Source organism: Pinus tabuliformis, chromosome 1_1 (genome assembly GCF_031772625.1).
Source record: "Pinus tabuliformis cultivar Carrire ecotype Pingquan chromosome 1_1, CPIR1, whole genome shotgun sequence".
In the NCBI taxonomy this organism is placed as follows: domain Eukaryota; kingdom Viridiplantae; phylum Streptophyta; class Pinopsida; order Pinales; family Pinaceae; genus Pinus; species Pinus tabuliformis.
Window position 1 is genome coordinate 408,826,992 of NC_142297.1, and position 24,416 is coordinate 408,851,407.

At 38.4% G+C, this 24,416-nt stretch overlaps 1 protein-coding gene across 1 annotated transcript; it reads right to left on the bottom strand.

Annotated features, from left to right (window-relative positions):
- Positions 1-1,114: 1,114 nt before the first annotated feature.
- On the bottom strand, positions 1,115-6,780 carry LOC149213417 (disease resistance protein Roq1-like). The gene is made up of 4 exons (XM_089391995.1): positions 5,942-6,780; positions 4,709-5,834; positions 4,316-4,618; positions 1,115-3,936 (listed from the first exon to the last, which is right to left on the bottom strand). Exons 1-4 carry the CDS (start codon positions 6,451-6,453, stop codon positions 2,860-2,862), a joined length of 3,018 nt encoding a protein of 1,005 aa, XP_089248121.1. The 5' UTR covers positions 6,454-6,780; the 3' UTR covers positions 1,115-2,859.
- Positions 6,781-24,416: the final 17,636 nt, after the last annotated feature.

The window sequence follows — 24,416 nt, forward strand, 5'->3', positions numbered from 1 at the left end:
TTTTTTCTTTTGTGTTACATATTAAAAAAATTAGCAAGAGTTCCTGTAGTTTGACATTCTCCTGTGAAAAAATCTTCCAGTCTTCCATCATGGCCACCAAAACAACAAATTTCTTGCTGGTTTGCAGTTTGTGTCTCATGCTCATCGCTACAGTCTTGAGCCCAGTGTCAAGTTGCAACACTTGCATCCATCAATATACACTCGCCTATTACGCTTACTCAAGTGCCCACAATGGTATCGCAGAATCATTCGGACTAAATGTAATAAAATTATCCTTTCCATGGCGTAATTACTTTGTTTGCTATTATTATTGCAGTTGGGGCATGTGCATGCGGATCATTTGCAGTGAAACTCTATGGTGGGAATGTGGGAGCTGCTAGTTCCGATCTCTACAGGAATGGCGTTGGGCGTAGCATATTGGGTGCTTTGGCATATTTGCAGTTGGGACAGTTTGAGATGTACACAAAAACCACTATAATAACATTCCCGTGTATTAAAATGGTTAAAATAGTGAGTTGCTATGAAATTGTTACAGAGTTTGTGGCAATAATATTTTATAACCAATTAATTTTCAATTCAATAAAAATCCCATAATTGCATTCAACTGATCTTTGTGGTGATTGCTAATATTGAATATCATGTCTTTTTTTAAAATCTGCTATTTACAAAAATATAAAAGTCTAAAAAAGAAATCATAGACTTCTCTAGATTGAGTCGTTTAATAGGATAGTCGATCAGAGTCTAGGAGTCTGATTTCTTCCCTCACATTATTTTCTTATACAAAGTGGCAGGCTGAGAGTCAGGACGGCAGCTGGGAAGAGTTAAATAAGAGTCCGTGTGGAATAAACGTTAATGGAAGACTATTGTTTTGTTTTGTAACACTGTTATTTAATATTAGAATAGCCAGCTTGGACCACATCAACATTTCCATGCATTCATTCAAAGCCTTTATATATTTGAATTCTGATAATACTATGGAAAAAATACCCAGAAAAATCCACTACCATTGAAGTTGACCACTACCCTTTCACAAATTTCTGTTGACCACTACCCTTTCACAAATTTCTGGGCAAATTAGAATTTTAATTCCCCTTCATTGGATTCCCTCCCCTCCATTTAAAGTTCTTCCCCCTCATTATTTAATGTTACCCCTTTGTTTTTTGCAGCTTTGTTTTTCAAATTATTTATCCCAATCGCATTTAAACTTTGCCTCCCAAAAATTATAAATATCACTAAAGACATAGGTGCCTCACATGCCAGATGCCAATACATGGTTCAAAAAATTCCCAGGCCATCAAGCGTGGGGTAGAATAAAAAGTATTTCATATTCCAAGTCACATGACCATCTAGAAACACTGACACTAACAACCAAAAAAACTCACCCCTTGCTAGGTCCACACCACTGCAAACTCTCTTTTTTTTATTCTAATTGGCAAACTCTCACCAAACAAGACGAAATCAATGCCGCACTCATCTTCATATTTCAATTACATGACAAGCCCTTCCATGTTCACCTCACATGCTCGTGAAATTTCAATTAGAATTTTTATTCACAATCTCAAAATTTTCAATTCACATCTCATCTCAAGACTGAGTTTCGATAGTCGTTCTCTTTCTCTTCCATTGGGAAAAGTCGAGCAGTTGACATGTGACTTCTACATTAAATATTACGACGTTATATTATTTAATTATCACTAAATTAATTAATTGATTAAGCAATATTAAGATATTCTGAAAAAATATAATGTGTTTCTTCTTCTGAAACAATAAGTTACTCATAAGTTACTCATGACTATTAAGTCTGGTCAAAATATGCGAGTCAGGACAGATTTATTCTGCGAATTTTACAGGAAAAAGCTAGCGTGCAAAGATAAAAATTCAAACGAGAAGCATGAAAGCGCATGTTGTCAAAGATAGAGCAAATCCAGTTTACATCAAAGATGAAGGGCATGGCTGAAAGTATCTGTGTTAAGAAGAAATCAAACAGGTGTATGTGGGAAGTACCAGATTACTTTAAAGTAGCCAGTGACTCGAATCCAGGACTGCAGGCAAGTTCCAATCAGATATCTTCAATCCGCCAAGGAGGACAGAGTCGCATGTCCAGAACTCAGACTGCACTTGATTTGTTGCGAGGCTGCAACAGTTTGGTTTTACACTGGTTTTACAGTGAGGTTTATTGCGGAGTTGCAACAAATGAGTTTTACAGTGAGGTAATGAACATCAGATACAGCCAAATTCCAATACAACCCCACCCATATCAATTTAGCATTCAACATACAATAGCTACGTTCAGCGAGATCATCGAATAGGTAAACCGTAACATTGCAATTTCCATGTCTCATCATATTAAATTTGCATATCATTAATATGGGGCTAGCCATTAATGGTAGCTCTAGACTTTCTTCTATTAATGATAAGTACTAGGGTAGTAGGCAATGGACTTTTTCTATTAAGTACTAAGGTAATAGGCGATGGGATGCTGGAACATTTAAAGAGCTCTTAATTTCAAACTATGTTATGTACCAGTTTTAAGCCTTGACTCTTATGAAATAAGGCATTATAGATTTATACGTTTTTACTATGAAAGCTTAACTCTTATGAAATAAAGAATTATAGATTTTTACGTTTTTACTATGAAATTAGACGTCATTTTGACGTGTTGAGAAGTATACCCTAAGTCAAACTTGACCTGGAAAATATTTTCCTGGCTGTCAAATACGTTTTGAAATAAAAAATACGTCCTGTGGGACGTCAAATTCCAGGCCTGCCGAAGCCATCTGGAAGCTGCTCTAATCCCCGACACCCCGACATGTCAATGTGTTGCAGATTTGCTAGATTGCCGAAGCCATCTGGAAGCTGCTATAATCCCCAACAGCCCAACATGTCAATGTGTTGCAGATTTGCTAGATTGCCGAAGCCATCTGGAAGCTGCTCTAATCCCGAACAGTCCGACATGTCAATGTGTTGCAGATTTGATAGATTGCCGAAGTCATCTGGAAGCTGCTTTAATCCCCAACAGCCCGACATGTCAATGTGTTGCAGATTTGCTAGATTGCCGAAGCCATCTGGAAGTTGCTTTAATTCCCAACAGTTCGACATGTCAATGTGTTGCAGATTTGCTAGATTGCCGAAGCCATCTGGAAGCTGCTTTAATCCCCAACAGCCCGACATGTCAATATGTTGCAGATTTGCTAGATTGCCGAAGCCATCTGGAAGCTGCTTTAATCTCGGACACCTCGACATGTCAATGTGTTGCAGATTTGCTAGATTGCCGAAGCCATCTGGAAGCTGCTCTAATCCCGAACAGTCCGACATGTCAATGTGTTGCAGATTTGCTAGATTGCCGAAGCCATCTGCAAGCTGCTTTAATCCCCAACAGTGCGACATGTCAATGTGTTGCAGATTTGCTAGATTGCCGAAGCCATCTGCAAGTTGCTCTAATCCCCAACAGTGCGACATGTCAATGTGTTGCAGATTTGCTAAATTGCCGAAGCCATCTGGAAGCTGCTCTAATCTCGGACACTTCGACATGTCAATGTGTTGCAGATTTGCTAGATTGCCGAAGCCATCTGGAAGCTGCTTTAATCTCCGACACCCCGACATGTCAATGTGTTGCAGATTTGCTAGATTGCCGAAGCCATCTGGAAGCTGCTCTAATTCCGAACAGCCCGACATGCCAATGTGTTGCAGATTTGCAAGATTGCCGAAGCCATCTGGAAGCTGCTTTAATTCCAAACAGTGCGACATGTCAATGTGTTGTAGATTTGCTAGATTGCCGAAGCCATCTGGAAGTTGCTTTAATTCCAAACAATGCGACATGTCAATGTGTTGCAGATTTGCTAGATTGCCGAAGCCATCTGGAAGCTGCTCTAATCCCGAACAGTGCGACATGTCAATGTGTTGCAGATTTGCTAGATTGCCGAAGCCATCTGAAAGCTGCTCTAATCCCCAACAGTGCGACATGTCAATGTGTTGCAGATTTGCTAAATTGCCGAAGCCATCTGGAAGCTAACTTTTTTATTGAAATTGGATGAAGCTAACTTTTTTATTGAAATTGGATGTTTTTTTATTTTGCAAAATTATGATTAAAAGTGAAAAAATCTATATTTTCATAGCAAAATTTTCTCCAACTTAATCTACTGTCTATAGATATGGATGATTGTCATCTCATTTGTTACACTAAGTATTAAAAATAAATAAATACCTTTTTCGAATTCATTGGAAACCTGTTGTGCTATGTTATGATAAAAAATAAATGTATATTTTATAACAAAAAAATAAATGTGTTTTACTGAAGTCATCGATTTCAATTTACCTGCGATTCCTCCTGCACCAACGCTGACCAGATCAGGGAGAATGAATGGTACCTGTGCACTTCTAAAACCGTCAACTTCATCGATGGAATCCGTGAAGGCAATGAAAAGAAGCGAAGGCGCTCTAAGCGAAGCCATATGAGATTCGATGACTGTAGTGCATTCATAATTACTTGCCAGCTATCATATGACTGGATAGCACCTCGAACATCAAGAAGTCGCAAGTTATTCATTATGCAGCCTGAAAATGATGGAGCCATCCAATTTGTCCAGCGCATGCTAATTCCCCGCACTTGGGTTACTCCCTGCACATGTTTGAAAAACAACAAACAATCAAAAGCTGTACACAGATTCTATTTAACAAACCACTGCAAATATAATGATTGACTACTTACAGATTGTTGTCGCAACAAATCGTCAAGATCCTCATTCCGCCAAATCCGACGAGGCAGAGTTGGATTCTTGGCAAGATCTCTTCCCAGATCTCTGAGATGATCATGCATTTTAATCCTAATTTTAGTCCTATCATAACGATTCACTCCACTGTCTACCTCCACAAGACTCTTATTCTGCAGACTTCGAAACCCCAGCGAGCCTTTCCAGCCCGATCTGTCCCATATTCTTATTGCAGTATCTCTTCTCTCGCCGATGAAAAAACATGCAATATCTAGGAATATCTGTTTTTCGTCATCTTGAAGAAGATCGTAACTAACTTGTAGACGGGTTTTTATGTCTTCCGGGAGTATTTGTTCAAGTCTTTCCAGTTGGTCTTCCCAAAAGGGCTTCTCATGATTTCCATAAAGAAGACCTCCAAACACCTTCAAAGACAAAGGCAGTCGATCGCAAGCTGTTAAAAACTTATCAACGAGATGCTCAAATCCTGGGAGTGGATGTGGCTGGGTGAAGGCATGCAAGCAAAAGAGCTCCTCGGACTGTTGTGGATTAAGGCCAGTTAAGGTATAAATTGATGACTCTTCCACTCTCGACATTCTGAGAACATCTCTGTCTCGAGATGTAATCAATATCAAACTGTTGGATTGAAGAACATCTCGAACTGGCCTCAGAAGTGCATCTAACTGATTTACATGATCTACATCATCTAAAATTACCAACGCCTGAGAAGATAAGAGACGGGATTTAAGCAGTTGTATTCCTTGACTAACATTTTCTATCTTTCCATTTTTTCCAGTTAAGCCCTCAAGAAGCTTATTCTGCAGTGATTCTAAAGATGCTTTACGTGCATTCTCTCTTACATCAAATAACATGTAAGATCTGTTGTACTCTGAACTCTTCCTATTGAAAAGTTCTTTAGCCAATGTTGTCTTTCCTATACCACCCATCCCTACAATCCCGATAACCTGAGGTTTGTCAGTCTGCTGCCGCTGCAACGCTAAGAGTTTATTTTCAAAAGCGTTAATCTTTTCATCTAAACCAATTGGATATTCTGCCACTTCGAAGAGGGGTTTTATCATCTTTTGCGACACAGAATCAATGACATTCTCGAGCAGCTCCCCCTCGTCCCTAGTGAGTCACAAGAAAATAAATAAATTAATAATTAGAAAACAAATAAAACAATCGGTAAAAAATCTTACATATTGGATCAGTAGAGCGGAAGTTCCACTTCTTACTCGTTAAACTTCTGCAGCTCTAGCCCGCTCATTCCTGCAACAGTAGAGAGAGCAGTCCTCCATTTTTCAATGGTGATAGAGCTGTAACGCGGTTGAGAGTCATGCGTTCTTTTTTCTTGGAGGGTGCGTAGGGCTTGAGCATACACTCCTTCCCCATGAGTCTGTCGAAGCTCAGTGGGCTGGACACGGAAAAACACCGGAATAATGGGAGCCTTTGACTCCACTATCCGGAGGAGCTCATTGAGACACCATTCTGACTCTGCAAATCTGGGAGAAAAGATAACCACGTGGACGGATGCGGTTTTAATAGCGTCTTGTATCTGAGAAGTTAAAGAATCACCCACTTGCATTTCCTCCTTGTCCCAAAAGACTCGGATTCCATCTTTAACCAGGCAACGGTATAGATAGCTGGCGAAATTATTTTTTGTATCAGGGCCACGATGACTTATGAAGACATCGTAGCGAGATTTGGTGGGGGGATCAAAAGCAGTAGAGGTGGAGGCAGATGCCATTGGCAATTGCAATTGAAGTGTATAGAGAGAAATGGGGTCCAATGGAAAGGTATGCAAATTGCCTGCTATTATATGAATTTAGGAGTTTGAGAAGCGCAGAGAAACCATGGAAAGATTGCAATGAAAAATATTGGAGTGCAGAGATATAATGTATATATATAAGCTAAACCCTTCAGCCCTATTTTCGGCAACTTCTGTGAAAGGGGGATACATTCATGATTCCCTAAAAGCTGCTGCAACCCATCCGGACTGTCACTTTAACCCATCCCGACGGTCACTTTAAGGAGTGGAAATTGCTTACGAAAAGACGAGATGTTCAAATGTAAAACAGTGGTCTTGGTAGGCCATTGCCGAATAAAATAGTTGTTTGTGCCGTGAACACCCACGTTCCTGTGGATATTGCATACGAAGACGAGAGCTATAAAGTAATAGTCTTGGTAGGCCATTGCATAGAAAAGAGTGCCAATTGCAAATTGCATACAAAAGACAAGATGCCCAACTATAAAGAAGTGGTCTTGGTAGGCCATTGCCCAATAAAAGAGTAAAAGTTGTTTGTGCAGTGAACACCCACCTTCCTATGGACACACGTATCTAAATATGCCGCTTTTTAACATGTCTGGTGACTCAATTCTTTCTTCCAAAACAATAAATGTCTTATCAAAACCAAAAGATTATTGACTTGCAAACTTTATAAGTCACTAAATAATTCATATTACACCAATATTTTCCACACGGCATTAAATGTAATGCAGTTTTGTCCTTTCTTTGCATTGCATTGAAGATATCACGAATAATAAATTTATAAAAATCAAGAAGAAGATTTCGAGATGTGACGCGGCACTGTCAACACATTTTAAATTGATTTCTTTTAATTAATTTTTTTTAATACGTAAAATTATTATATTTATTTCTTAATATGTAATTTAAAAAGAATGGGTTTAACGATTAAAAGTTATACAAATATATTAACTATGCACAATTAAAACATATATAATAAGCGAGATAATAATTATTGTACAAGTTTTTATGATGGGAAAATTTAATTTATAATTTTTTTGGTTTTGAGTAGTTTATCTATTTTTTACATTTAAATAAAATGAGTTTTTAACTAATTAAAAATTATTTATTTTTTATTTTTTATATTAAAGTAAAATGAGCTTTTAACCAAGCAAAAACAGCTTTAAAACATATTCTAAATTCAAAATTTGTTTATATGTATATTAATAATTATTAAAATAAAAATTAAATTAATTATAAAACATTCAAATTTTGTAATAATGAATTAATTATGTGTATAAAATTTGGCATAATCATTCTTAGAAAAAATAAACATTAGCAAAGTTGTTTTGTGAAAAAGCATGGAAAATTAGCCCACCTACTAATAATAGGCACTGAATTTTGGAGTGATCTAATTTTTGGAAAGACTGGAGATGTGATATCATCCATCGCGAGTCTAAACCCTTCATCCCACCCTTCATCCCATACCATACGCTACAACACAAAGGGGGGTTTTAAGACAATATTTAAGACACCTTTTGGGTAAATTGTTCTAACTTGAAACAAAAGAAAACTTATGTATTGTCTTAAATATTGTCTTTAAGCTGGTGTCTCAAATTAAATTGTCTTAAAATATTGTCTCTATAAATTTTTGTCTCTCCGAAGAGAATTTCAGTTTTGTCTCTATAGAGAGAATAGTTGGGGTTAAAGACATATTGCCTTTAAAGGGACAATGTCTTTGACCCTAACTATTGTCTCTCTAGATACAATAAAAAATTACATTCAAAATAATACAAAATCACTTTTGTCTCTTTAGAGACTATATAAAATAATGAATCAAGAAAAATATCTCACCATTGAAATAAACCAATATTAAAAGTATTTAATTAAAAATAAACCACAATATCATTGATTAATTCATATTAGGACACAGTGGAATCAAACCACCAGGTGCTCTTCCATTAAGCTAGCACCCTTTAAAGAACTATGTGAGAGTTATTAAATAGTTAAAATAAAAATGCATCTAAATTAAAATCACAACAGCTGAAATTATATCAAAATCACTCTCAAAATAAATTCAATAAAACCACTTCACAAAGCAGTCACAAATATCAGTAAATTGAAAATAATACTTTTGAATGGAATGGTTGAAAACACAATAGTTAGATTTACATTAAAGTTGGACCCAAAATAATAAAACAATAAAAACCTTTGCAACACAAATATGCCAACAACTTTGCAAATAATATAGGCATGATGATATTTTATTTTTGGTAGCTCCTTATGCACTAATGGTGAAGCAAAAAATCATCAACATCTAAAACATAACTCAAGGTGGAAGAGAATAATACCCACTCTTTCTACTAGGTATTTGGCATCACCAAGCTCATGTTATACTACTTAGTCTTGCGAGGGGTTTCCAGAATAAATTCAGTACTGGGATTTAGTCGAGGTTCAGACTGCAAGCACCTTGATTCCAGTCCAACTAGTTCAGTCTCATCTTCATTTTCATACTATCCATCTAAGGACGATTCCATCAACACCATCACATTCTTCCCTTGTATTTGTCTGCAACAACAGTTCCCACATCATAATTTCTGACAGAACTTCAAATAACCATGGAGATTGGCATCGATAAGTATCACTAGAGAAACTTCAACCTGTACTAGACATATATGAAAATGAGGGTAAAAGATACATGTTTTTCTATCTGTCCCCAAGTATTGGAGATGGAAACCAACAAAGGGAAGGAAATGAGTTTCTGTAAACAAGAACACTCAGGATAGATAGGTTTAGGAAACTACAAGGTAATGCGAGGAAACAATTTTGAAAAAGGTGAAGAGAATTTTTTTTCATTGAAGTTATTTCCCTTCACCTCCCATAAAATATCTTATTTTTTTTACTTGAACTTTCATATTTTTAGAGATATTGCTTTTGATTTAGTGAGTTACGGAAGGATTAGAAAACCCTTTATTTCCTTCTTTCTAATTTTTCAACTACAACCTCTAAAAAATTAATGCAAAAACATCGGAAGCTAACAGGAAATTGCAAGAAACCATTGATGCATTTCTAGGCTTTTGGAAACAATTTCTCGTATCAAGATGTATTTGAGAAATCAAAATACTTTTAGTATTGGCCATAAACAGTTCTCAGAATGCACTGCCACTTTTAAATACAGTGAAAAAAGGATATTAAGACCAAATAGATGTTGAAGAACTCCTTGACAATGAAACATAATAAAGCAAAGAAATCACAGATTGCAAGCTAAGATGTTATAGATTATAGCATATAGAAAATGTTTCATATCCATTATGATTATAAATGACCATGCTACCAGACTAGTAGCAATAAGGAGAGTTTAGAAAATTATCAGAGAAACGATTTATAATTGTAATTTATGATTCTCTTGTAATGGTGATGATAAGAACAATAAATGTATAACATAGGCTAGAAAGTGCTAGTTGACAACATGATCTGGTGGACAACAATAAAAAGTGGAATAGAGTATTGTGAAGACCTGTGTAGGATGGAAGAGGAGAAAATATTTGACCCTCGAGAATGTCAAAAGAGGAGTAGGGAAATTTTTCATGCCTCAAGAATATGTGGTTTCGAGCGGGCAGCTTAGTGTGGGTAAGTTCAATGGATAAACTAGATAACATGAGAAATCACATGGAAGGATTAGTGTCAGTTTTATTTTTGTTTTCTTGTTTTTTTTCAAAAAGAGTATGAAAAAGTTATATATATATATCTATATATATATATATATATATATATATATATATATATATATATATATATATATATATATATATATATATATGGTGTTTTTGGCTTATTATATAATAAGGTTACGTTAATTTTAGATGTCTCTTGAGATGGTTTAATTTCCTCAAAAATGGTTTTCATTTTCAACCTCTTCCCATAGTTTAATTCCCCAAAAATGGCTTCTATCTTCAACCTCTTCCCATAAGTTATATTTTGTATTGCCTCAAAACATGAAGTACGATGGAGTTTTGGGTTGCTCTGTCACTTACTAAACCGACAATGAGAATGGTGTATGGATGAGCTTCTACTTATGATCGAATTTGGGTCAATTATTATCCCCGTCTTTTACAATGTGAACCCTACAAACATGTGGTGGAATCCTTTGGACAAAAGAAATGGACTCTATGTTGAGGCTCTGCACATCCTCAAAGAGTAAAAAATATTTGACCATGAAACTCATCAAGAGAAGGCGCGATACAAGTTCGATAGTATTGAAAAATGGAAAAAGGCTCTGATGGAAGTTACAGGGAGAGAGGGTTTGAACCTTGAGACATATGATGGGTGAGACATCGACATCCCTTTTCGTTTTATCCCTTTCAATTTTTTTGGAACGAGTGGTATATCACAATTTATCTTGGTAAGCGTTTCTTACTGGTAATTTCTTTGTCAATGTTCTTTTTTTAGTGACGAGGGTCGATTGGTCAACAATATCGTGCGAGAAGTTATTAAAACAAAAGTAAAGGATGATGAACCAAAAATTTCAAGAGAACAATGTCAGATGAACAATGTTAGCAGCAACTAATGGCAACGCTATATAGTTGTGGATGATAGCAACGCCATATGTAGACAGTCTAGTTATTAATTACGAAAAAAAAAAACAAAACATTTTTTTGTTATTTATGGAAGAGCTTTGTAAAAAACACACTTTTAGTGGCTTTTTATTTTTTATTTTCTCAAATTAAATTTATTGGGGTGTCTCCTAATATAATGGGTTAGACAGGGTGGTTCCCAATATCACAATCTTTTTTTTATGGAAAAGCCATTGGGTTTCCAATTTTTGATTCTAGTTATTAATGGGAGAGATCATTGTGTTATAAAAGCTTTTATTTCTTTGTCAAGTAATGCTTCTGCACTTTATGGAAATGATTCTCTGTGTTTTTCATTGTCGAGTCTGCTCCATTGGCCGCATGCATGCAACACACACTTCTTGTACAACTATTCAACGTTTTTTGGCCCTGTATCTCCCTTAATATATTCAGAAAGGTATGGCTTCTGGTTCATTTTCTCTCATTGTATCCATGTATGAAGCGACATGAACTTCAAATATATCAAATATATAGTTTAGATGAAGCTCACCATTGAGGTTTTAGTTTTCTTTGATTTTTATGTGTTGTAATCATAGTTACAGTTTTCTTTGAGTTTTATGTGTTACCAAGTTTGAATCAAAAAATTTTATTTTATATGAAAAAATGAAAAAGGTATGTTTCGAGTAGCTCGCAGACATCATAATTTTATATGAAGAAATCATGTTTAGACAATTATATATGAAAAGATGAAAAAATTATGTTTCGAGTAGCTCGTAGACATCAAAATTTTATATGAAGAAATCATGTTTACATGAACCTCAGCATCGAAGAAACATAATTTTATATGAAGAAATAGTTTAGTGGAAGCTCAACTTCAAACCTTAGTTTTTTCTTTGTTGTTTTTTGTTGTAATCATAGTTACCAAATACGAATTAAAATTTTATATGAAAAAAATCATGTTTTGAGTAGCTCGCAGACATCAACATCAGAATTTTATATGAATAAATGAAGAAATCATGTTTAGGATTTTATATGAAGAAATGAAGAAATCATGTTTTGCGTAGCTCACATACCTACATAATCTTGTTCAGGAAGGATTGGACCACATTACCTATTCCTTCAATAACATATTTTTCATTGTTAGGGTCCCACCCTAACCCCCTTATTTATGTAATAGGATCGAGTCATAGTTATAGTTAAGTCAAGAGTCAATAAAGCCCATATTAATAATTGTAAGTGGTTAACCCGCATTTAATGACGACACCATAGTTTGTTGCAAATGGGCCATGGTATTAGATAGATGGCATTAATAAGAACTATGGTATTGCCCCATGGTATTGCATGTATGAATCCTATATAAAGGATAGAGACTCCCTGCAAGGAGCATGGTGTCTTATTTTGTAATCGAGCTCAGCTCTATTGCAGGTTGCCCCCTCGAAGAGGCAAGTGAATTTTGCTTTCTGAATAATAAAATACTTGCTGTTATTGCTCTTGTTCTATGCTCTGGGTATATCTTTTCGCATATTTGGTATTCTGGTATCGTCTTGCAGGATTAAGTGCATAACAAGTGGTATCAGAGCGCTTTCCAGGGCCGGTGGGATCTCCATTTTTTAGCAAAAAAAATTTTGGCTAGAGACATGTTCTGGCGTCTTTAAACCACGTGATTTGTCATTGAGCGCATAAACCTACGGATTTGGGGAGGTATGCATGCAGGAAATACAAGAGGTGGTCATGCCTGTTGGACTCCCTTGTAACCCCTGTAGGTACCCCTTCGAGTAGTAGCGCATTAGACAAAACTGCACATGGATTGTCTTCCAAGTACCTTCTCGGTATATCGGAAGCCCCCTAGCTCCCTTGAAACCTAACCATAGATAAACCATCGACCATCTTGCTGCTACAGTACACCGAGAATAGCACTCGAAGAAATTACTCGCCTATACGATAGGGTAGTCAGGTTGTACGGCTAAGGGTACGGTTGATCCTCCTTGGTTAGTGCCCTGAAAAATTGGGTCGAGTACTACTGTCAGACCCTTATGTATATTGCGATCTGTAGCACCTGACACTCCTTGAGACCATAGTTCCCTGATCTCTCTCTAGATCATACATAATCTTTGCCAGATCAAATATCGCAAGTGGGGTTTTTTGCCACCGCAGCAGCAATCAGTTTCGCAGTTCAAATCTATCAGATCAGCCATCCAGATCTCTCAGATCCATTAGATCCACGGCAGCAATCAATTCCGCCGTTCAGATCCATCAGATCCACCATCCAGAGCCGAGTAGTTGTGTGGGTTCCTATACTTGGGTGTGATTTTCACACGACTTTTGGCAGCATTGACATTTCAGGGATTCAGTGACTGCAGTATTCCTAAGCGAGGAGTAAAACTCCATTAGGAGCAAAAGAAAAAAAAAAGTGTCTGAGACCCGCCAGGGCGCTTATTAGTGACTTAGCCCATAAGAATTAGGACGACAAGCTGAGAAAGGTGGTACCATTCAATTGTTAGTGCCAAAGAAATTTGGGCAGTCCCAAATTTCAAGTAAATCAGCTCGGTGCATGGTAGAAACTAGAAATCAAGCTATGGCAAATGAAAGGATGGACAAACTTGAAGCATCCTTGCAAAACATCCAAGATCAGCTAACGAAGTTAACTACAACACTCTCTATGGGCAAGGTGGAAGCCTGCGAGGAGGCATATATTGGCAATGAACACATTGAGGGTGAGTCTAGCCACTCTCTTCACCTCTGAGGCACCCACCAACAATCCTGTCTGCGACCACCCAAGCTGGACATGCATAAATTTGATGGCTCTCACCCGACAGCATGGATAGCACAAATGGAGCAATATTTCAATCTGAATTACATCCTGGATAATGACACTCAGCTTAGTGTGGGGATCATGTACTTGGACAATGAAAGATGGCTGGCAATGGCATCAACGTTGCTATGGAAGGCCCTTGACTTGGGACACATTCAAAAAAGCTCTTATGGATCACTTTGAACATGACTCTGCTTTTTTGGGTCGTCTCACTAAGCTCCGTTAGACTGGAACAGTGGATGAATATATTACAGCCTTTAAAGCCTTAGCTTTCTGTACTTTAGGTCTACAAGATCAGTTCTACATGGAATGTTTTAGCAGTGGTCTTAAAGAGGCCATACAATCCCACGTCTGACTGCACCACCCTCCCTCATGGTTGGAGGCTTGCAAGATAGCTCATGAAGTAGAACATGCGTTAGCGGCCCAGTCCAATCAGCCAAATTTCACCACTAAGGGTCGCCCTCCACAGGCTCATAGCACTACCTAAACACTCAAGGTTCAAAAGGTGTCACCTGCAGAAATGGCAGAAAGAAGAAAGCAAGGATTATGTTACTACTGTGATGAAAAATACTCCCCCGGGCATAAATGCAAGGAGCCCAAATTTTTTCAAATTGATGCTACTGATCACAACTCATCGGAGGAAGCCCCACCACTTGAGGAACCAGAGGAGGAAGAAGAGGACAACTAGAAGGACAATGTACCTAAAGAACCAGTTATTTCACTGCATGCTTTGGCAGGGATTTCTTCACCTCAAACTCTCAAAATCAGAGGTTTTATTAAGCATCGCCCAGTAGTAGTCTTGATTGATAGTGGAAGTACACATAATTTTATCCATCAAAGAGTTGCGGAAGTAGTGCATTGTTTTGTACGAGCAGTTTCTAACTTCCAAGTCGAAATTTCTGATGGGGGCACAATGAAATGTGAAGGCCGCTGTGAAAATGTCAAACTTCAAATGGGGGATTATCAGTTAAAGACCCACATGTTTTCCATACACATGGGAGGGTGCGACATTGTCCTAGGTGTTGAATGGCTTCGCACACTTGGCCCAATCACAATGGATTTCTAGGAGTTATATATGAGATTTAAGCAGAACAACCACACACATACCCTCCGCGGACTTCAGGCGGGAGCTCCCTCTATCATCAGCTCACATCGGATGGAAAAATTGTTAAGAAAGGGCCACCATGGAGTTATAGCTCGATTTAATGCCATCTAGGCCTTTGAACCCAATTCTCCTCCGATTCATCCTGAGATGCAATAGATCTTAAATACCCATCAGTCAGTCTTTGACAAGCCTCATGAGCTTCCACCCTCGAGAGGGGAACATGATCATAGTATCACTTTGGTCCCAGGGGCACAACCACAAAATGTGTGCCCATATAGATATCCGTTCGCCCAAAAGAATGAAATAGAAAAAATAATCAAGGAACTTTTGGAAGCAGGAGTTATTCGTCCCAGCATTAGTCCTTATTCATCACCAGTGGTCATGGTGCTCAAGAAAGATGGGGAATGGCGTATGTGTCCAGACTTCAAGGCCCTCAATAAGTAGACAGTCAAAGATAAATTTCCCATCCTGGTTGTTGATGATTTACTGGATGAACTAAATGGGGCTCAATTCTTCACTAAGCTTGATCTTCGCTCAGGTTACCACCAAATTCGCATGAAAGAAGTCGACATTCCAAAGACTGCTTTCAGAACTCATGAAGGCCATTATGAGTTCCTGGTCATGCCATTCGGTCTTTGTAATGCCCCATCCACTTTTCAGAGCCTTATGAACCACCTGCTCAAACCATATCTCAGAAAATTTGTCCTTGTTTTCTTCGATGACATCCTCATCTACAGTTGCACTTGGGCCACACATCTTCAGCATGTAGATCTGCTCTTGCAACTGCTCCGCGAGCATAAATTGTTTGGTAAGATGTCCAAGTGTTCTTTTGGCATGGAAGAAGTTGAGTATTTGGGTCACATTATGGGGCATGAAGGTGTTAGGGTGGACCCCAAAAAGATCCAGGCAATGCAGGATTGGCCTCAACCTAAGACCTTGAAGAGCCTGAGAGGATTTTTGGGTCTCATGGGCTACTATCGCAAATTTGTCTACAATTATGGTCGTATTGCAAGGCCCCTCACTCAAATCCTCAAGAAAAATTCATTCCTCTGGAATGATGAAGCACAACAGGCCTTTACAGCTCTAAAAAATTCCATGTGTTCCACTCCAGTCTTAGCACTACCCGACTTCAGCAAATCTTTTGCCATTGAATGTGATGCTTCGGGTACAAGTATTGGGGAGATCTTAATGCAGGAAGGTCGACCCTTGGCCTTCACAAGCCAACAACTAAGTGGAAATAATCTGGGACAATCTACCTATGAGAAGGAGATGATGGCCATCTTACATGCAGTAGATACCTGGCGACCTTGCTTATTGGGGCGATGCTTCCAAATCCGCATAGACCATCAAAGCCTTAAATATTTTTTTGGAGCAACGCCTATCCTCACCACAACAAAATAAATGGCTCGCCAAAATGCTGGGATATGATTATGAGGTAATTTACAAGAAAGGGCACGAAAATATTGTAGCAGATGCATTATCTCGCCAATTTGAGGAGGAAAGTACCCTACTCTCCATTTCGCTTCCCATTCCAGAATGGATTGAAGAGGCTTGCAAGGAATGGTTTTCACATCCCTGGCTCTCCCCACTCATTACTCAATTGCAGGCGGATCCAAATTCCACCGCGGGCTACTCGTGGCAGGATGAGATTCTTTGCTACAAAGACAGAGTCGTAATATCACCAACATCCACCCTCGGAGTTGCACTCATCTCCCACTGCAGGACACTCAGGCTTTCAGAAGACGTATGCTCGCACTTGAAGATCATTTTTTTGGACAGGCATGAAAAAGGACATTCTTACTTTTGTAGCTGAATGCGACGTCTGTCAGCACAACAAAGGATAGAAAATCAAAGCACCAGGCACATTACAACCATTTCCCATCCCGCCATCAATATGAACAGAGGTTTCTATGGATTTCATTGCAGGTCTTCCAAAGTCAGGAAACAAGTCAGTCATCATGGTGGTTGTGGACAGACTTTTTAAGTATTCTCATTTTTGCGCCCTACCCCACTCTTTTACACCGAATTTAGTCGCTCAATCTTTCATGGATTAGATCTTCAAATTGCATGGCATGCCCACTTCCAATGTGTCTGATCGTGACCCGATCTTCACCAATAATTTTTGGCAGGAACTCTTCCGGCTACAAGGTACCCAACTAAAACTCAGTACTTCCTATCATCCACAAACTGAAGCAGTCAACAAATGTATCGAAACCTACCTTAGGTGTTTCACTTCAGAAAAGAAACATCTCTGGGTACAGTGGTTACCTCTAGCTGAAAGGTGGTATAGCACCAACTATCATGCCACCACCAAAATGAATCCATATGAAGTAGTTTATGGTCAACTCCCTCCTTCCCCTACTTCTTATATCAAGGGGTGCTCAAAGGTACAAGCAGTGGATCAAATCCTTCATAACCGCACAACCATGCTCGCCCATCTTAGAGAGAATCTTCATCTAGCTCAAAAACACATGAAGCAACAAGTAGATCAGCATCGCTCAGAACGCCAATTTCAAGAAGGGGATCAGGTATTTTTGAGGCTGCAACCATATAAGAAAACATCACTCAAAGACAAGGGTTGTCAGAAACTATCTCCAAAATTCTACGGACCATATCAAGTACTTCAGCGCATTGGAGAAGTGGCCTACAAGCTAGCTTTTCCACCCACTACAAAAATCCATCCATTTTTCCATGTCTCACGCCTCAAGAAAGTGATTGGGAACAATTTCAGAATTCAAACCAGTCTACCTGAACTGGATGAAGAAGGGTCAATCTGGCTCCAACCTGAATAGGTCTTGGACACACGAGAACGGCACCTGCATGGCCGCTTGATCAAGGAAGTCCTCGTCAAGTGGAAAGACACCTCTCCGGAAGATGCAACCTGGGAACCAGCGACTATTCTTCAGCAGTTTCCGCAGCTTGAGCCTTGAGGACAAGGCTATTATTATGGGGGAGGGCATGTTAGGGTCCCACCCTAACGCCCTTATTTATGTAATAGGATCGAGTCATAGTTGTAGTTAAGTCAAGAGTCAATAAAGCCCATATTAATAATTGTAAGTGGTTAACTCGCATTTAATTGCGGGACCACAGTTTGTTGCAAATGGGCCATGGTATTAGATAGATGGTATTAATAAGAACCATGGTATTGCCCCATGGTATTGCATGTATGAATCCTATATAAAGGATAGAGACTCCCTGTGAGGAGCATGGTGTCTTATTTTGTAATCGAGCTCAGCTCTATTAGAGATTGCCCCATCGAAGAGGCAAGTGAACTTTGCTTTCTGAATAATAAAATACTTGCTGTTATTGCTCTTGTTCTATGATTTGGGTATATTTTTTTCGCATATTTGGTATTCTGGTATTGTCTTGTAGGATTAAGTGCATAGCATGCGTCTGGAAAGTCATGGATCTACAAAAAGAAAATAATATTGATAGCAAGATAATCAACATATTTGGTAGCAACTAGAGATGCCGGAGATGAAATGGCTCATGACGTGGTACTGAAGGGCTACCATGGGAGACGGGGCATAGGAATGTCTACACACACTTGTGTAAATGGATAATTCTTTAAGCACCCCACGAAAACACGAGTTAATCTGGATGAAGCCATGATTACCAACAGATTTCTTGGTGCCCTGTTGGAAAGGAAGAGGAGACAAAGCACAAATAATTCACACATAAAACACGAGCTGCAGCTCTTCTATTTATCACACAAAACATGATGATTACAATGAACCCGATGAAGGGTATTTAACCTTCACCAACTAGCTAATTGCCTAAAATATATTGACATGCAACCACATGAAATCACACACTCAAAGTCATCTACCACTTAACTCAACTTGACTCAACACTCAAACACTCAACCACTCAATCACTCAGCTAACTGACTCTCTATGTTTAGCCAACTCCACATGCAAGAGTAATTATCTTAATTTAACACTCCCCCTTAATTACGACTGCTAAACTAAAGCATGACTCATGACAACTCAAACATGCCTTCTGGTCTATGCCTTAGCTAGACTTACAACCACCAGAGATTTCCAGGCACATAATCACCATCCTCTCATGCATCCTTGGATATACCACAGATGAGCATTTGGATGAGGTCATATTGGCCTTCTTGTACATTTTTACTCCAGGCAAGCCTCCTGCTATCATGTCTGATTATGCTTAGTTCATTCCAGACATAATGCATGAATAATTCACTAGACTGCCCACTGCAAGAGTTTTCAAATACTCTTCAGTGTTGTTTCATATGTTCTTGTATTACTAGACAGATAAGTTCCCTTTGATCATCCAGAAGTTGGATACCAAGGGAAAGGAGAGATTAGTCATCTATTGGACACCCTTGGTCCACAAGTTTTCCAAAGCATTCACCTACAAAGACTTTATAGACTCCTTTGTATACCCTATCATGAATACGGTGACTTCTAAGACTCAGCCTAGAATCAACCCAGAGATCAAGAGAGTGCTACAATTGGAAAAGAAAATCAAGGTGGGAGACTGGTACCTCTACCAGAACCACACTGAGATCAGAATCTATGGTTGCCAATTAACTCCGTATAAGTTGCCCAAATACCACCCTATGAGCATATTTGGTCTTGAATACTTCAGAAAAATCATCAACTCTGATGAGGTCCACTTCCTAGCGTATAGGAAGAAAACCCAGTTCAAAGTGAAAAACTAATTGGGCCGATTCATTTGCAATAATAGAGAGGCTGGACCAGAGGCTGACAATTTACTACAAAAGATGAAGTTCAGAAACAACTTCATATGGCAGTATGCCCCTCAGGGGGTTATAACTAAACTTATACTCAAGGTCAAGTTGGGAGCATACATCCACCACCCAAGACCTGACATTGAACATTTTTCTAACCAGGATGAGTGGGTGGAGAACACCTTGAATGATATGCACAACACTGTTGTGGATGTAGAGAACACACTCATTGATCTTTAAAGACAATTTGATCACAACTCTTTCTTGCAGGTTCTAGAACAAGGGGAGCCAATGAACATTCCTCCTATCCTTCAGACCCCAACCAATGAAGAGAAGAATCCTAAGAGGAACAGGGAGGAGGCATCTAGCTCTGCCATGGAGACTATTGATGAGATGTTTGTGGCAAGCAAAAGGCCCAAGTTGAATCTTGTCTTTGAATAGCAGGAGAACATTTCCTTAAAGGAAATAACTGACACTGAGGCAATGGGGCAGACAAGTGAAAAAACAGCTGCATCAGGTGAAACACAACAACCATCAACCTCCAACACACAAACAATAGAGAGACAACAGAGTATGGAGGTTTCTCCCTTTGTCAAGTCAGCTGACAAGGAAAAGGATATCAAAGATAGATTCAGAGAGATAAAGATGAGGAATGAAAAATTGAAGGCAGAGACATATGCCCAATAACTCAAGCTTACACCACCAAACCAGACCAGACTGATGTCAGCCTTTGACATCAAAGTAAGGAAAATGTAGGTATCATTTTTGCAACCCACTATACAGCAACCAAAGACCTCAGCAAATTACAGGAAGACAAACTTTGAGGTGTTGGCTAGGGATTTTCATCCCATTGATCAGATAGAGTTCCACAAGCAGATTGGAGAAATGATTTACTCCACCCTTACAGGAAATGCCATGACTGCCCATAGGCTGCAGGATTCATTGGATAATGTGACAACCCAATTCAAATTGGAGACGGACTCCTCATAGGCCAAATACAATAGAATAAAGTCCTTGGAGGACTTGGTCATTGAACTGGGCCATGACCCAAGTGATGTTAAGACCACAGAGAAATTAAGCAAGTAGAAGAACGAGGACATAGTAGCCCTCAAGAGACAGCTGAAATTGCCTCATTTACAACACCCACAGACAAAGCAGGTCCTGGAAAGTCAGAGAAATCATGAAGAGATGATGGACCTAGTGCTGCAACTAAATGATCAGTTGAAGGAGATGGAGAAAGAACTTGATAGCTTGATGAAGCTCAAACAAGCTAGTCTGGATAATGCTCCTGAAACTGTCATTCCAATAGTTACCACTGCTATACCTTCTACTCTGGTAGCATCCTTATCTCCCACTGCTCTAATGGCAACTTCACTACCGACAACTACATCAGCAACAGGCTCCACATGTGATGAAGCAAACAGGCTAGTCAAAGAAATGGAAGAGATGTCCATTCATACCACTGAGATGAACATACATAAGGAGAAAGTCAACAGCTTGGAGACAGATTACAAATTGGCCCAAATCATGCACACAGAAGAACAACAGAAGGCCACAAGGATGACTGAAAGAATCAAAAGCCTGGAGAAAGAGTTGACAATGAATGAGCCTCTAGGTCAGGCTAAGGATCAACTGTGGGCCATTATCATTGACTCTGTCAATGATATTTGGCCATCCATTCAGGTCATTTTTGAACAAATTGAATTGATAAATAAAGCTACAGAAGCCATTTAGAAAGTCAAAGAAGAACTTGGAGATATGCCAGAGGAGGCAGCAAGAATCATCCACATCCTCAAATCCAAGAACAAGTATGAGCTGCAAGAACTACAGATATCTGATAGGACAGGTACAATTTTTGAAGTTAGAAGAGTCCTCACTAAGAGGAATTTGATGTTGAACTTGGAGGATAAGTGTCAAACCATGCAATTTGCCATTGACAGGTTCATGGTTAAGTTCTAACTTTTGAGGCAAAAGGGATTACCAAATCCCTTAGTTATAAATGGTAAGCTAAAGACACAGTAATATTACAATAAGAAGATCACAGAAATGGCCAAATATCAAGTAAACACTTCATCCATGAAGGGCATACTAACAGGCAAAGTATTTTACCAAACTTTTGAAAACTTGTTTTACCTCCAGCATGAGTTAAAACACCCTCTTGTCAATAAGCCTAATTTTGCAAATACATAGAGGCAGATAAAATATATATAAAGATGCTCACTATCCAATTACTAGATGAGGAAAGATGGGAAAAACTGAATGATTTACTGTAGTAAAATACACAGTAAACATTTAAACGTACAGTAAAATGTAAAAGAACACAGTTAAAGGATATTGACAGGTCAGCAAGGTCAAAGAGTATCAGATGAAAGGTCATAAGTAAATATGACATCCAGCGTGAAGACCAAACAACCAAGAAGCTTAAAGGGAAAAAGATCGAAGACTAAAAGACAACAGAACCTAAATAAAAGGGACAACAAACAGTGGTTCAATAGCTGTCTCTATCTTCTTGCATGAAGATATTTCCTTTTCCTAGATTCGTTGTCAATGCAGTTTGAGATATTTTGTAAATTCTTTTTGTATAAATACTTAAGAATTCGAAGTATTGAGGGTGGATTGCTATACATTTGTAGATTTATTTTGATCTTAAACCTAAGGGTGATTGTACAATTTTTAAAGTCAACAGACTGGAGCAAGTAATAAAAAGATTGCACTAGAGGATTCATGAGATGAGCTATTATAGTGAAGTATCTTCTTTGTCTGATTTTTTTACCTTCTTATGTGTTTCATAAACTTAATTGTTTTCTAGATTTGAATGAATTAACTTGAAATATCACTCAAAATTTGTTTAAGTACACTCTCTCTTGCACAGTTAGTCATTTATATGTTTTCCTCTGATACCTGGATTTGAGAACCCTTAATTTCTCTCCCATCCCGGTTGACCTCTTTCATTCTCTTCATGATCCGACCTATGGAACCCTTAATTGCTCCCTAGATCCGATTGGAAACCATTTCACCTTCCAGCCTTTGAGACCTATAGTAACTCCTCTATCTTTCCCTCTAGACATTGTTTTTAAAACTTAATATAGGGTCTTGTTTGTCTGACATTTGACCCCAGAGCCCAATGGTAAAAGATAATCCTTTTTCATCTAAGTAACTGATTCCACCACCCAAATTCAAATCAAAACCCAAGCACAAGCATAACTAGCCTAAAATTAATTAACTAAAACAAAGTTAAATAAAAAAGAGAGAGCCCTCTCTGAGATTAGGAAGGCTAGGTCTTGATCTCCAAAAGTGGTTAGTGGTTACCTCTATCATTTCTTTTTATGACATCTTGGAAGAAATTTTGGAGTGATAACATCATTGGCGACTCCGCTGGGGACTTCGATCCTCAGTCTCATAAAACTTTAAGGAAAACTTAAATTTAATCTTAACCCCCTTAAGGTCATTTTTATCAAGTTGTTTTTGAAATGTTTCCTAAAAAATAGTTTAAAAAATTAGAATTTTGGCTCCTAAGAAGACTCACTATACCAGGGCAAACCCAGATCCAAACCCTACTACTATAGTTGATGACCCAGATAGAATTCTAAGAAAATAAAAAAACGTAGAGCGAGGTAGTCAATTTAATTTCACTCCCTGAGGAGTTGTCAGCTTTAGAGGAAATCCCTTTTGATTTGTCATTTGACCTCTAATTATTTAGAACTAAATCTGAGAATGCCATCCATGAAATAGTGTTAGACCCTGAGTTTACTCAACTCATTGAATAAAAAAGGGTTATCCATCCAGATTTAGATAAATTTGTCTTGGATGCTTTTGACAAGTTAGAAGCTTTGACCTCTACATTGATAAGCAATATAGATAGTTCTTACCTTCAACAATCTGTTGAACTAGCTACCCTCACTGTTGCTGCCTCTGAAATTTCTGCACAGTCTTCACTCACTGTAAATACACCTTATTTTACCATAACCTCACCAATAGTATCCACCACAATCCAATCCCCTAAACTAGTTATTCATCAACCATCCTCACCATCATCTAGTTCATCTCCATCCAGTTCAAGCCCTTCCTCAACTACCAGCACTTTACCCCCTAGTCAAGCCAGAATCCAAGCCATGGTAGACCGATATGCACCTCTGGTTTTACCTGCACAACTCCATGCCATGCCCCAATATTATTAGAGCAAAATCTTTTTTTTGATGCCACTGGTCAGTACACTGCCTAGCAGCATGTAAACAAGATGACTAACTATTTTGAGTTGCATGAGATAGATGAATCAGATGTCCAAATGAGGTTGTTTGCCCAAACATTAACTGGGGATGTCAAGAAATGGTTCAAAGCTTTACCTTCCCACCATATTGTAGACTTAGCTAATTTTCATAGATTATTCATTGATAGATGGGAGAGAAAGAAAAACCCTTTGAAAATACTTTCTGAATATGACAACATTAGAAGAGCTCCTAATGAGTCAGTCCAGGATTATTGTACTAGGTTCAATAATATCTACAATGCAATCCCAGCTAATATTAAGCCTCCACCTGACCTAGCGTTAACTAAATTCCCTAATGGTTTTGACACTGACATGTCATACCAGTTAAGGGAAAGAAACCCTGAAACATTGGAACAAATGCAAAGCAATGTTGTTAGTGTAGAGGCCAACCTATTAGCCAAGAAAGCCCGAATGAGAAATGAAAAGAGAGTTGTAATTAAAGAAGAAAATTCCACTTTTGATGGAAAGATAGATAGTTTAGCCAAGAGTGT